The 14,741-nt window shown below is 43.3% G+C and overlaps 1 protein-coding gene across 1 annotated transcript in view; it reads left to right on the top strand.

Moving 5' to 3' along the window:
• wnt4 (wingless-type MMTV integration site family, member 4) overlaps positions 1 to 8,177 on the top strand; it is a 30,519-nt gene extending 22,342 nt beyond the window's left edge. The window contains exons 3-6 of the mRNA XM_020647354.3: positions 887 to 1,040; positions 1,338 to 1,469; positions 1,789 to 1,931; positions 3,060 to 8,177. Of these exons, the coding sequence (XP_020503010.1) occupies positions 887 to 1,040; positions 1,338 to 1,469; positions 1,789 to 1,931; positions 3,060 to 3,530 (900 nt within the window). The 3' untranslated portion in view covers positions 3,531 to 8,177. The remainder of the gene's footprint in view (positions 1 to 886; positions 1,041 to 1,337; positions 1,470 to 1,788; positions 1,932 to 3,059) is intronic.
• The last annotated feature ends 6,564 nt before the right edge of the window (positions 8,178 to 14,741 follow it).

Below are 14,741 nucleotides of genomic sequence, written 5' to 3'. Positions count from 1 at the left end.
CTATTAGGCTGATTGCAACAGAATTTGGCACATGGTTTCTGTGCACTTTGGGTAATTTGATATGCATTTGGGGATCTACATTTGCATCATAATGTTAAAATAAAATGTCACTTAATACTCTGGTTTATGGCCAAATTCTTCAAAACACACAATGGAGCCTCAAAAAGCTTTCTCAGATCAAATACATCTGCCTGCCAAACTGCTCTCTTAGTCTTTTTGGATAAGACGTCATTCACTCTAAAAATGTCAAATGTGGCAGCAAAGACTTTTTGTCTGATGGAAAAAAATTAATTTAAGAGTGGAAACATTAAGAGTTTAAAACTATAAGCTTAATACAAAAACAATGAGCCCTTTTCGTGAAATAAAGTTTATTGATTTTTGTGACGTTCCCAGGGACGGCTAGGGGATGAGGGGAGTTACAATGAAAATGTAAAATCGGCGAATGAAGACACAAGACGGGGAATTTAGAAAAAAACTAACAAATAATTTATTAAATTAAAGTGGATGCACAATTTTACTGAAAACAAGCTTCTTTCAAAAATAACCAAAGAGAGGCCAAACACTGACAGAATGAAACACCAAGAGAAACTCTGGTCTCCCGTCAGATAACACCCTTCTGAAGAAGTGAGATCCGACTTGCAGAACAGGGGAGGGAGAGAGAGAAACAAACACAAAACACACACACGCACACTACGGTTACAATTTTCTTAGCATGCATTTATATCTGCAGGACAGTACCTCCTGTCCCTTCATTAAGACCTACAGACACCTAAATGAACCCTGGTAAAACATCTTATCTGAGCCATCAGATGAGAAAATATAGATTTTTTTTTTGCATGTTTACTACGTTTGTGGCTGACGTAGCTTCTTTGTGCCTTTGCTCCAGGTTCTGATCTGTAAGCGCAGTGTGGAGGTGATGGATGCAGTGCGTCGAGGAGCCCAGCTGGCTATCGACGAGTGTCAGTTCCAGTTTCGCAACCGTCGATGGAACTGCTCCACGCTGGAGACCATGCCTGTCTTTGGCAAAGTGGTCACCCAGGGTAAGACTGCACACCAGAGCGATTGCTGTCAGCAACACCCGGCAAGCTCATCAGTCTCCTGAAATATCTGTACTTCAAAGTTGTTCAAAATTATGCCAAAATAATTCTACATTTTTGAGCTTGTGTCCATTTATTTTGGCTTCTTCCCGCCAACTTTTAAACAATTTGTATCTGTACATCCAACGTTCTTTGCCACTAAGATTAAGAAGCTCTTTTCTGTTACCTAATGAAACAATATGACTGTGTTTGTGTGTGCGTGTGTGTTTGTGTGTGTGTGTGTGTGTGTGTGGGTGTTAGGCACTCGTGAGGCAGCCTTTGTGTATGCCATCTCAGCAGCCAGTGTGGCGTTTGCGGTCACAAGGGCCTGCAGCAGCGGAGAGCTGGAAAAATGTGGCTGTGACCACAATGTACATGGAGTCAGTCCAGAGGGTAGGTCTCTCTCTCTCTCTCTCGCTCTCTCTCTCTCCTGTAACACACAGGACACACATGCACACACACGCAAAGGGAAACTAGATTTTACGAGTAAGTCATGCAACATTTGAATCACTATTTAATTTAGAAAACGCCAGACATATGCATTTTGCAGTTTAGATTTAAGGCATCTTCAGTCAATGTGTGTAAAAACTATTTTCAGTTCAGTTCAAGCATTCATACAATCTCTGCAAATATACAGAAAATCAGCATTGAAGTTAATCCAGTGGTCATGTAGATAATCACTTCCTGTCTGTGTCTTCACATCTTGTTAAAGGGTTCCAGTGGTCTGGCTGCAGTGATAACATTGCATACGGTGTGGCCTTTTCTCAGTCGTTTGTGGATGTGAGGGAGAGGAGTAAAGGCCAGTCCTCCAGCCGGGCTCTCATGAACCTGCACAACAACGAGGCTGGAAGAAAGGTAACGCCGCACTTAACTGAACACTTCACTTCTTTAAGAACATGTGGTAAAAAAAACCCATCTGAAGTACTTCTATCATCACTTGTATTACACTTAGTATCCCCTGAAATTTAGTTCGACCCCCAATGAACAGCCAGGAAACATAGAGTGTTGATCCTTCATTTTTTTTTTTTGTGTGTACTTTAGCTTTCAACATTTACAAAGAACACATTGTATAGCTCTACCGGACTGTACCCAGGGATTATCCTGTCAGAAATGACATGTGCAAGATCTATCTGAATCACTTCTGCTAGTTATCAATAAAACTGCAATGGTAACAATACAGCTGAAAGCTTGCCAACTCACACTTTGGTCACAACCAGCAGTGGTCTACTACATCATAATTACTTATTATATGAAAAGCCAGAGTCCATCAAGGCAGCCATTAAGGACAAGTCCAACACAAGTGTTAAGTCATCTCAAATATGTCCAAATCAAAGAATATTTCTTCACAAGTCCAACTAAAGTCATAAGTCAATTGGAGTTGGCACTGTCTCAAGTTACTCGAGATGACCAATAGAACAATCTGAAATTATTCAAGATAAATCATTTCTAAGCCAACTGGGACGAGTCCACATCCAGTCTGAAGACACACAAGACAAGTCTGAGACTCATCTCATGTCTTTTGAAACAAAACCCAAGCAATTTGAGACAAAGGTCAATTCCTGTGTCACTTAAGTTGACTCCAAGGGAAGTCTAAAGTCGTTCATTTTCAAGCGAGTCAGATTTATATAAAGGAACGAGTAACTCAAGCTGAGCCCAGGTAAAGTTTCAAGTCATGAGAAAGAAGTCCAAGCTAAAACTAACTTAATTCAAAGGAAGTCCTAGTCGAGGCTTACCTTCCTTTCGATAGGATTTAAAAGGAAATTATGTTAAAACTCAGTCAAGTCTGACTCAAGTCTGACTCAAGTCCACGTCTACATTTTGGTAAGTCATGTAGTTGAAGTTGTTCCTGAAAGCACAAAGAGACAATGTTTGACAGATAGATGATGCTATCATTAGCTCGTCTTTATACGTGTTATGCATTGTTGTTTCATTATTTCCAGTTCCAGTTACATGCTAACCCAAACGTCTTTGTCGTCTCTGCAGGCTATTCTGTCCCACATGCGTGTGGAGTGCAAATGCCACGGCGTGTCCGGCTCCTGTGAGGTAAAGACCTGCTGGAAATCGATGCCCCCTTTCCGCAAGGTCGGGAACGTCATCAAGGAGAAGTTCGACGGCGCCACAGAGGTGGAGCAACGCAAGGCGGGCACCACCAAAGTGCTCGTGCCTCGAAACTCCCAGTTCAAGCCCCACACGGACGAAGACCTCGTCTACCTGGAGCCCAGTCCGGACTTCTGCGACTTCGACCCGCGGACGCCGGGGATGCTCGGCACAGTGGGCCGCCAGTGCAACAGGACGTCGAAGGCCATCGACGGCTGCGAGCTGATGTGCTGCGGCCGCGGCTTCCAGACGCAAGAGGTGGAGGTGGTGGACAGGTGCAGCTGTAAGTTCCACTGGTGCTGCTACGTCAAATGCAAACAGTGCCGCAAAATGGTGGAGATGCACACTTGCCGGTGATCGGAGATGGAGGCGCAGAGGGCATGATGATTAACAAAACGAAACGCCCCCGTACTCCTCTCAAAATGCCAAGGTGAAAGAGTTCAAGGAGGGACTGTGGAGTCATTCTTCTCCTCCTTGAAACCACCCCGCCCTTCTACTACTGGTCAAAGGAAACACACAAAAGTGGCTGAGATTTGAATGTCATCTTTTTTTCCATTTTACGCCACCATCTTGGATATTAGTAGATAATGCATGGGGATTTCCTACAAAAGCTAACGAGGGAGTTTGTTTCTTCTCAAGTAGAGAGCATCCTTCACTTTCTCCCTCCCTCCCTCACTCTCATATTTGCTTCGTCATTGATGCTTCTTATTTTTGTAATGTTTAACTTATTTGTTGAGACTGAGGAGGGTTGATGGGGGGTTATGGACCTGAAGAAGGAGCGGATGAGTGGGACAAACTGGACCCATGGGTGGGGTTAAAGGGGGTTGGGACGGGGTCAAGAGGAGGGATGTTTGCCCCTCTGTCCTTGCTGCTGATGCTTTTGGGGGACTCATTTGGACTGATGGATGTCAAAAAAGGGAGACACAGAGTCTGTTAGAAGATGAACAACAAAAAGGGGGACGCGTCACAGACGGACTTTCTGTGATTTGCTTCCGTTGCGCTGAGGTTTCAGTTGCTGTCAAGTCATTTATTTTTATTCCCCTGCGATGCCCTGATGCTGCTCCACGCAAAACACACTCACTCTGTTTCAGTCAGAAGGAGGATGATGATGGACAGGTGAAAGCCACGGTTAGCTTCCTTCCCATTTTTTGTTTTCTGTAGGCCAGAAGCACTGGCAGGTGACGGGCATCAGACACACCAAACACACACACACACCTAGCAAACATGGCTTCAAAAGACACCTGTATGCAGACAGCTGCTACCTACTATACAACCCCAGATCCTTACATAAAAAAACAGCTCCAAGTTCAGATTTAAGACGATTCATTACCATTTCAGAGCATCATTTTGTGAATTTCTTGAGAGATCATTTGGACTATTTTCCTTCATATTGCCTTCCGCCAAATGCTACTTAAATGCAAACCTGAGTAAACACAAAGACATGCATGCACCCGCAAACACACACAATGTAAACACACACACACACACACACACACACACCCACACACACAAAGGGGTCTACCAGAGGGTTGCCAAGCATGTTCAGCATGCATGACGACTGAAGCACTTTCTCTCCAAGCGCACATAGAGCCCTCGCCCCCACTTCAACAAACATCTAAAACCATAGATTCCAATTGTCCCGGTTCCTTACACACACTCGCACACACAGTTTGCAATGCCACTGTCAGGAGAGTCTGTTGTTGTCTTGCACCTCCGCCATAAAGCCAGGCTTTCCTATAATAATGTGCTACCATTATAGAGACATACTGTAGATCTGTAAAGACTTATACACTGAAGAAGACTATACTGCCTATGAATGTATGTTAATACGGAATATATGCTGTGTCAAAATATGACTTGTTGTCCCTTATTTCAAAAAGAAACTCTGTGTGTCATGTGTGTTTGTGTATCTGTGGAAGAGAAAGAATGCCTCAATAACAAGTTTTGCCTGGAGGGGAAGAAGGAACATGACGGGATAGAAAGATGGAAAGTGAAGGGCTGCAGATCCTATTCCACCACCAAGCCCCGGGACACACTCCCACACACAGCCCTGCCGACAGACATACACATATTTCAATAAAATCGGCCATTTCCCGTGTCTTTCAGCTGCGTTAGTATCTGGCCACAGAGAGCACTGTGCAGAATTTCCTTCGCCTGTGTGTGTGTGTGTGTGTGTGTGTGTGCATGAGTGTGTGTAGCCTGTTTGTGTGAGGTACATTACACCCCTGAGGTCCTTCCCTGCACCCCTGACACCTATAAAACATAATTTATGCGCCACATATCACAGCATACAGTATAACAACCTGAGATAAATGGACGCGTGTCCTGCGGCGCTGGGAACCGCAGGTAGTGGCCGCTTGGGTTTCAGCACGCGCCTGATTGGGTTTAATGCTGAAGAGGGAACAGAGGCAGGAACACCGGGCTAGAACAGGGATTACAGTGAAATGCAGACCACATGGCACAAGCTTTCCCCTCTTTCTGTCTCTATCAATATCACAGTTCACCCCCCTCCCCTCCCCCCTCCAGCTTTCTGTCTTTCTTCTGCAAGATCTCCGTCTAACGCTCCAGTCTGCTCCCCCTCTGCGGAAAAGTGTAACCCAAACTCTTCTGGGTCTGCGACGGCGGGGATCTGTCCTTCATTAAGCCACTATGATGGCCCAGATGAGGTGGGTGGTGGTGACCACACTGATTAGGACTGTCTGTGTAAGCTTGTGTTTGTGCGTGTCAGACAGCCAGATGTACGCCGAGGCAGTCGTCAGTCAGTCACTCAGAGATCTCTAATGCCTTTTGTGGTCCGCTGCGGTTGTGGCGGAGACAAGAAGCTGACAGCGGGGTTTTACCACTTAGCCTGTGTGTATGTGGGAGTGTGTGTAGAAATTAAGATTCAACAAATACGGATTCATGAAGGCTTATACAAATATTTGGGGAATTAAACTACTCATATTTTACATTTTGTGCACACAGTTAGCTTCAACACAGACGTTTAACCAAAATATTTTTTTAAATCCTTCTCTTTCTAGGACTCACAATTTTGAGTGACATGTCAGAAGCGATATCTGTTACACAGAAATCAACTGTTTCCTTTATTATCATGTGTTTCTTGTCGGTCCTCGAGAATGTGCTTAACAATGAGTTAGCCCTGCTTTGGGACCAGGAGACAGATGCTCAATTAGCCTAGCATTGATGAGTTTCTCTTTGGCACATGGTCATGAGAAGATTAGAACGTTAGCCATTGACTCTTCGTTGTCTTTTTCCATAATGTACCTGTAGACACAGGAGTGTTCAATTTGTACAAAATAAAACACACCCTTTCCTATTCAATGCAGGTTTAGTGTTTAGTGCTTAAACTGTTCAGTATTTAGTGGTCAGCAGCTAAGGGCGGCTAAAGCTAGCTTCAAGCCTATTCAACTTTAAGTGCATGTTTCGGTCATAACTTTGCACAACTTGTGTTCCTATAACTCTGAAGTTAGCATTGTTAAGTAACAAGTTGTGGTCACAGTGGCAACTTAAGGTAGGCTAAGTTAACTTATTCAAATATTTAAAAGTCCCTGTAAAGTAAAAAAAAGCAATATGTCTCCAAGCACGCTAAATATGTTGCAAGAAGATAGCTTTAAACATGTGAAAGACTGAGAACTAAGTTTGACTGAGTTCCGATTTTTGACCGCTATTAAGTTTTCTCAAGTTTCAATTCTAGGTTTTAATGGGCGGAGCTAAATCGGGTGGTAACTACGTGATTGGGCCCTTCATCTCAACGTTCTATGCTAAGCGATATTAAAACACTGAGCGCTTCTAGCTAGCTTTGCCCTCGGTAGCAAGTGTATCTTCCCTGGAGGCCAGAATTTTTTTTAGAACAGCTCAGTCTAGTGGCCGAACTAGTGGCTACATATATTTTTAAACTAGAGAGACATTGTGAGTCATTACGATGATTAAAACACTTTTTTTTCTTTTACGGAAACTGTAAACAAAAGAGGTCGGCCCCTACATGAATGAATAAAATTTGTATTTTGCTTGACTCTTGGTATGTTGCATAAACAGCGAAATTCTCCCCCAATCCATACTATCTCAAAATGTGAATAAAATTAACTTGACTTTGGCTGTAATGGAGGTGATAATACAAGCCAGACAAGGTATCTTTTGGGCAAAAGAAAAAACCTTCTGAGCGCTGAAGTGCTTCACCTGCTGCTTCGCCTTTAAAGCCCAGTTAGCCCTGGTGTTATTTCTTCAATCTGCGTTTCGTAATAAATGAAGCCTTTTCTTATAGAGTTAACAATCCATATTTAAAATCAATGAAATACTGAATAAGGTTTTTTCACTTCTAAAAAAGAAAATTCCGTATTATGATGGTGTCTTATATCGCAGTAATGGTATAAAGGAGGTTGTGAAGACTTCTTTGCTAAGTGTATACAGTTTTACTTTGGACAGGCTTCCCCTTCATATACAAATATCCGTCCTTTATTCAGTAAAACATAGGATATAATGATTACTTTGACAAACAGATACTTATTTCTAAGGTCTCATCCACTGTAAATAAATCTCAGAACATCATGATTGATAAAACATCAAGGTAATGCACAGCATGTGAATGATTTGCTGTCTATTTATTATAGAAGCACTGGTCCTTATCTAATAAAAGGAATCTCCTGAAGGTATGACAGGTGAAAAGATAATGTGTGATTTAATTCTTCCAGAAAATCTTCTTCCAAAGAGGCAGCGCCTGGTTCAAATGGCCCCTCAGGTGCCTCTGTAAACCGAAGGTTAAGGGTTTCTTGTCTCTGTTTCTTTGTCCATGTATATGTTGTGAGTGCGAAGGGTTAACAGTGCAGGTTGGCTGGATACTAATGCCCCTCGCTCACAGAACCCAGGAGAAGGCTGGCTTTAGCCCAGGGCCCGGCCCTCCCAGGCCTCTCTCAAACTCCCAGATCTCTTCAGAATACTTCTCATATTAAAAGAAAACAAGTTACACAAATGAGACAGATGGTTCTTGTTTGTGATGACAGTTGCAATTCTTTCTCCTCAAGCCCTCCTCTCCCTCCTCCTGCCTCTCGGCTTTCCTCTGGTGTCTCAACTGTTTTTGTCCTCGAAACCGCCACGTTGTGCAACACGAGCAGAGCGGGCACGAGAGTCAGGCCGGTGGGCATCGAGAAGTGGACAAGAGTCTTGCGTGGAGCACGGCCATTCCCTGGCAGCGGGAGCAACTTGGGGACATATCGAACATGTGGCTGCAGGAGGCTGGGGATCAAACCCCCGACCTTCTGGTTTTGAGACAACCGACTCTACCACTGAGCCACAGCCGCCCCCTAAACAGCCATCACACATAATACAAGTTAAAAAAAATAAAAGCACATTATCAGAAGCCCAAGTTATGATTCAAAACTGTGCAGTCATGATGGACAAATAAATCTTCATTTAAAAGAAAAAAAACTTGAACAGTGAAGTCGATTAAGCGCCTTCCTCAGACCTGGTTTCCCCCACACACACACACACACACACACACACACACACACACACACACACACACACACACACACACACACACACACACACACACACACACACACACACACACACACACACAGTGGATCAAGATGTTGATGAGGGCTTCAGCTGCCAAAGCTTCATCTCAGGATTGTGGTATGAAGGATCACGATGAGCTTACCTCTGCACACACACACACACACACACACACACACACACACACACACACACACACACACACACACACACACTCTCCATCAGTGGTTATAACTATGCATCTGTCATCAGGGAGATGTTCAACTGAACTGTAAACAGCTTTCCCTTAGCACCTGGACACAAAACACACACACACAAACACACACACACACACACACACACACAGCTTAAGATATATATACAGAAATCTAAAGACTTGTGTATGTAGGTGTGTATATGCGGGTGAAGGGGGTTGGAGCACGTGTGTGTGAAATGTATCCATTGGCTAACAGCAACCGGCCGTGTCAAAATAATCCTTGCAGTGACCAGAGGTATAGCGTCACTTTATGGTCCCCTGGTTGTCAGACATGTTTTCATCCCGCATGAAACACACCGCCACCTCAGGTTGTTAAACACACACACACACACACACACACACACACACACACACACACACACACACACACACACACACACACACACACACACACACACACACACACACACACACACACACACACACACACACACACACACACACAGCTGCTGTTCCATTGCAAAAGAGGTTATTGACTATATTCACACGGTAGTCATTTTCCTCCGATCGAACACTCAGGGTGGGAAGCTCCAGAGCTGCTTTGCTGTCATAGTGCTGTGATCCAGGTTGTAAGTCGAGGTCGAGTAACAGTTTCTGACAATTATTATGAATATGCTGCCTTCAGATTAATCAGACACTTGAAAGGAAATCTGGAGGGACATTTAGTGATATTCAGTGCTGGACAAAATGTTAGGTCAGCCACCACAGCTACCAAGCACGATGAATGGTAAATGGACTTGAGCTTGTAAAGTGCTTTTCTAGTCTTCTGGCTACTCAAAGTGTTTTTACACCGCAGGTCACACCTACACATTCACACCCTGATGGCAGAGGTTGCTCTGTAGTGAGCATCAGAAGTAACTAATCACAATCATGTGCATTCATACACGCTCCCGCCATCGAAGCAGCTTTTTAAAAAAATTATTATTTACAGTTTTTCTGTGACACCAAATAATATCTTGTCATTTTCTTGAGCTCTTTCTCCACTTATTTATCTTGCATCTTGAAAAGCACAAAACTACAGAAGCTCCAAGCAGACATGCACCCAAAAAATGTACTTCCAGTTTTTCGCCATTAGGAGTAATTTCCGATGGGTTTCTGGTATAGAGATGGGACTGATCCGATCTCATATCGGTATCAGGTCCAATATTGACGTAATTTACGTATCTGATATCGGACTGATGGCGCGGATACATGTCACTGATCAAGAAAGGTTGACAGATGGATGGAAGGAAAGATATATGGATGGATGATGGAAAGATACATGGATGGAAAGATACATGGATGGATGGATGGAAGGAGATATATGGATGGAAGGAGATATATGGATGGATGGATGGATGGATGGATGGATGGAAGGAGATACAGTGGGTACGGAAAGTATTCAGACCCCTTTACATTTTTCACTCTTTGTTTCATTGCAGCCATTTGCTAAAATCAAAAAAGTTCATTTTATTTCTCATTAATGTACACTCAGCACCCCATCTTGACAGAAAAAAAACAGAAATGTAGAAATTTTTGCAAGTTTATTTTATAAGAAAAACTGAAATATCACATGGTCATATGTATTCAGACCCTTTGCTGTGACACTCATATTTAACTCACATGCTGTCCATTTCTTCTGATCCTCCTTGAGATGGTTCTGCTCCTTCATTGGAGTCCAGCTGTGTTTAATTAAACTGATTGGACTTGATTAGGAAAGGCACACACCTGTCTATATAAGACCTTACAGCTCACAGTGCATGTCAGAGCAAATGAGAATCATGAGGTTGAAGGAACTGCCCAAGGAGCTCAGAGACAGAATTGTGGCAAGGCACAGATCGGGCCAAGGTTACAAAAGAATTTCTGCAGCACTCAAGGTTCCTAAGAGCACAGTGGCCTCCATAATCCTTAAATGGAAGAAGTTTGGGACGACCAGAACTCTTCCTAGACCTGGCCGTCCAGCCAAACTGAGCAATCGTGGGAGAAGAGCCTTGGTGAGAGAGGTAAAGAAGAACCCAAAGATCACTGTGGCTGAGCTCCAGAGATGCAGTAGGGAGATGGGAGAAAGTTCCACAAAGTCAACTATCACTGCAGCCCTCCACCAGTCGGGGCTTTATGGCAGAGTGGCCCGACGGAAGCCTCTCCTCAGTGCAAGACATATGAAAGCCCGCATAGAGTTTGCCAAAAAACACAAGAAGGACTCCCAGACTATGAGAAGATTCTCTGGTCTGATGAGACCAAGATTGAACTTTTTGGCTTTAATTCTAAGCGGTATGTGTGGAGAAAACCAGGCACTGCTCATCACCTGCCCAATACAATCCCAACAGTGAAACATGGTGGTGGCAGCATCATGCTATGGGGGTGTTTTTCAGCTGCAGGGACAGGACGACTGGTTGCAATTGAAGGAAAGATGAATGTGGCCAAGTACAGCGATATCCTGGAAGAAAACCTCTTCCAGAGTGCTCAGGACCTCAGACTGGGCCGAAGGTTCACCTTCCAACAAGACAATGAACCTCAGCACACAGCTAAAATAACAAAGGAGTGGCTTCGGAACAACTCTGTGACCATTCTTGACTGGCCCAGCCAGAGCCCTGACCTAAACCCAATTGAGCAACTCTGGAGAGACCTGAAAATGGCTGTCCACCAACGTTCATCATCCAACCTGACAGAACTGGAGAGGATCTGCAAGGAAGAATGGCAGAGGATCCCCAAATCCAGGTGTGAAAAACTTGTTGCATCATTCCCAAGAAGACTCATGGCTGTACTAGCTCAAAAGGGTGCTTCTACTCAATACTGAGCAAAGGGTCTGAATACTTATGACTATGTGATATTTCAGTTTTTCTTTTTTTAATAAATTTGCAAAAATTTCTACATTTCAGTTTTTTTTCTGTCAAGATGGGGTGCTGAGTGTACATTAATGAGAAATAAAATGAACTTTTTTGATTTTAGCAAATGGCTACAATGAAACAGAGTGAAAAATGTAAAGGAGTCTGAATACTTTCTGTACCCACTGTATATGGGTGGATGGAAAGATGTATATGGGTGGATGGATACCTAAACCCTACATGGTACCAAAAGTATCTGTTTGGTTTGATAAAAAAGAGCTTTAAAAAAAATCCTAATTCTAATTTTATTTTTTGCAATTGTGTTAACAGACTTTTTCCTATACTAAAACTCACTCTGTTACAGAAAGCTGGACAGAGCTCTGTACACCATCCAGTTCATACTGCAGCTGATGTCTCCCCCCCAACATGATTTACAGTTTGGCTAAGTTTAAAAAATGAAGATGAATCTCTCTTCATTTTCTTCTACTGCGGCACCTCCTCATACCTGCTGGAGAGCATTTAGACCAGGCAGAGCGGGCCAAACCTGCACCTCTACACCACGGCCAACATTTACATGAAACCACATTGTGTTCAATGAGTTGGCAGGAGCTCCGGACTCTGGAACAGCAGAGACTGACAAAGGTTCAGTGCCGGGACTGCTAAGCAGGCATTTGTCCTGGCTCGAGCCAGCACTGGAGATTTATTTTCATGCACACGCGCAGATATTAGTCTTGCCCTCGTTCTGTATATCTGAGATGTCTAAACACTGAATTACTGTCAAGCTCTGATAAACTGTTAAATCAAAAATGTGTTCTTGATTACAAGTCGGTATCTTTGCAGATCATCATAAAATCATCTCATAAAGGCGTCTGCACTAAGCACACAAGCAGATCTCCACAGGCATTATGTGTGTGTGTGTGTGTGTGTGTGTTTCAAGATCACCTGTGTTTCAGATGGTTGTCTGGACGTTACTTCCTCCCCTCCTTCCCCAATGGAGACGCTCAGCCCCGGCTTGATGCTGATTGGATGACCCAGGACAGCAAAACATTTAGACTCATTTGTCAAACATGATGTAGTAGACCAATGGAGGCCAGGTGGTGTCCCTCTGCATGTGTGTGTGTGGACTTAAGAGGGCTGACGAGTGTGTATGGGTACACCAATATTTCAGCAAAGAGGAATGCCCTCGGTTCAGCCCGTGTGATAATTAATGGCTGTCAGCGTCTCTTTAGCAGAAGAAGGCGCTGACAGACAGCACTCCAGAAGCTCAGGGAATGTGTGAACGCCTTCACGGGGCGGGATGAGGGTGAGGTTGGGATGGGAGGTGGAGGTGACGGTCGGGGTGCCATTCAACATCCCTCCATCTGTGGCATATGATTCAGGTCACCAAACCTGGGATATCACCCTCATTTGCTGCCATTTGAGGAATTCCTGAACATCTGTGTAAGTTGACTGATAGTGATACTGATCTCTCAACACCAAAGAATGATATTTTGTGTGTGTGTGTTTGTGTGTGTGTGACTGAAGTTTGAGAGACACTTGTTGAAAACAGGGATGTAACTAGTAAGCAAGAGATTCACTAGTTGGTTAAACTAATTATTAATTAATTAATATTAATACTTTAGTTAGTTCAGGCTGGTCAAATGTTGTGTCTAAGCTGTAATCCAGCTGCCTGCCACTAGCCGGGCTGTAGCTCTGGTTAATAGCTCCATAATGCTCTACTACCTGGATGTAAAACAACATCTGGAGCATCGAGAAAAAGGAGATGAAGTTGTCTATAGGCTGTGTCAGGTTGAACAGTAAATTAAACATTCGACCCGAGTAATGCATAACCAACTCAGACATGTGGACGTTAACCTGCAAGGAGGACCGGAGGCTAGCAATGCTAACATGTTTGACATTGTTTACCTGCAAACGCAGTGATCCTGTATTTAGCTTTGTTAATTAAATTGTGATTTTAGACTCTACACTTGTTTGAAATTAAATTGGAAATTGGATCCTTAGAAACATCCCTTGTTGAAAAATAATTGAATCTAACCTTAAACTCAAAGGAAAAACTTCCTTCAGTCAATCACAGGGGCCGACAGAGACAAACACATTTCATGATTAAAAAGACTCTTGGTGATGCTTCATTCAAGTTGTGTCTCCTCTCTCTTCATGTCAGCACGCTTCCTGTTACATTATACTCCACAATGTTTCTTGACTTACTGTGATTGTTGAAGATGAAATGTTACCAGAGAAATGTGTCCACTGTACGAGTGATGTTGGTGTGAAAGAGGCATTCAAGCGATCATGGTATGAAATTCAGATGGGACCAAAATCTCTTTAAAAGCTTCATGAATTACCTAAACCTCACATAAATTAAACCTGAAATGTAATTTCATGTTTGTGTCAGTTTGAAACTGCTCGAGGTTTCAAGATTGTAATATTAATCGCTGTATTATAAAAATCATCAGTGTGACCGTTTATCTTTTCATCTGTTATCTTACTGCCAACATTTTCTTTATGGGTGATTTGAGTTTTGTCTTACATCTGTGGGCTTAGCATCACGTTTTCTTCCTGTTTGTATATGAGCTGTACTATCAGCCACAGTGGACTTCAAACATTAGCGGGTTGTAATGTTTGGGTGGACAGCGCCACTTGCTGGCTGGACATGCAAAGACAGGCTTGAACAGCTCTGAGGGAATGAAGCAGAGAAATGGGTATTATGGTCTCTTATAGCTCACCAAGTGTAGCTCACCACTAAGAGGTCACACTTGTATTACTCAGTGTTAGTACATACTGTGCGCGTAACCCACTTTGGGGTTTTTACCCGTGAGGTTACCCACAACTCTGGTGGACATGAAACATACATTACTTCTTCCTTTAAACCAAAAGTACGGCCCGCGGTCCATTTGAACCATCTCTGCAAACAAGCAGACTGTTGTTTAACCATTTAATTACCTGAGCTTAATACAGAAAGCTTTGACAAAAATTCAGAGAAAACAAAACAAATCAAGT

This window comes from Labrus bergylta, chromosome 5 (genome assembly GCF_963930695.1).
Source record: "Labrus bergylta chromosome 5, fLabBer1.1, whole genome shotgun sequence".
Taxonomy (NCBI): domain Eukaryota; kingdom Metazoa; phylum Chordata; class Actinopteri; order Labriformes; family Labridae; genus Labrus; species Labrus bergylta.
Note: the sequence above shows the minus strand (reverse complement) of the source record. Positions and strands in the feature narration are given on the sequence as shown.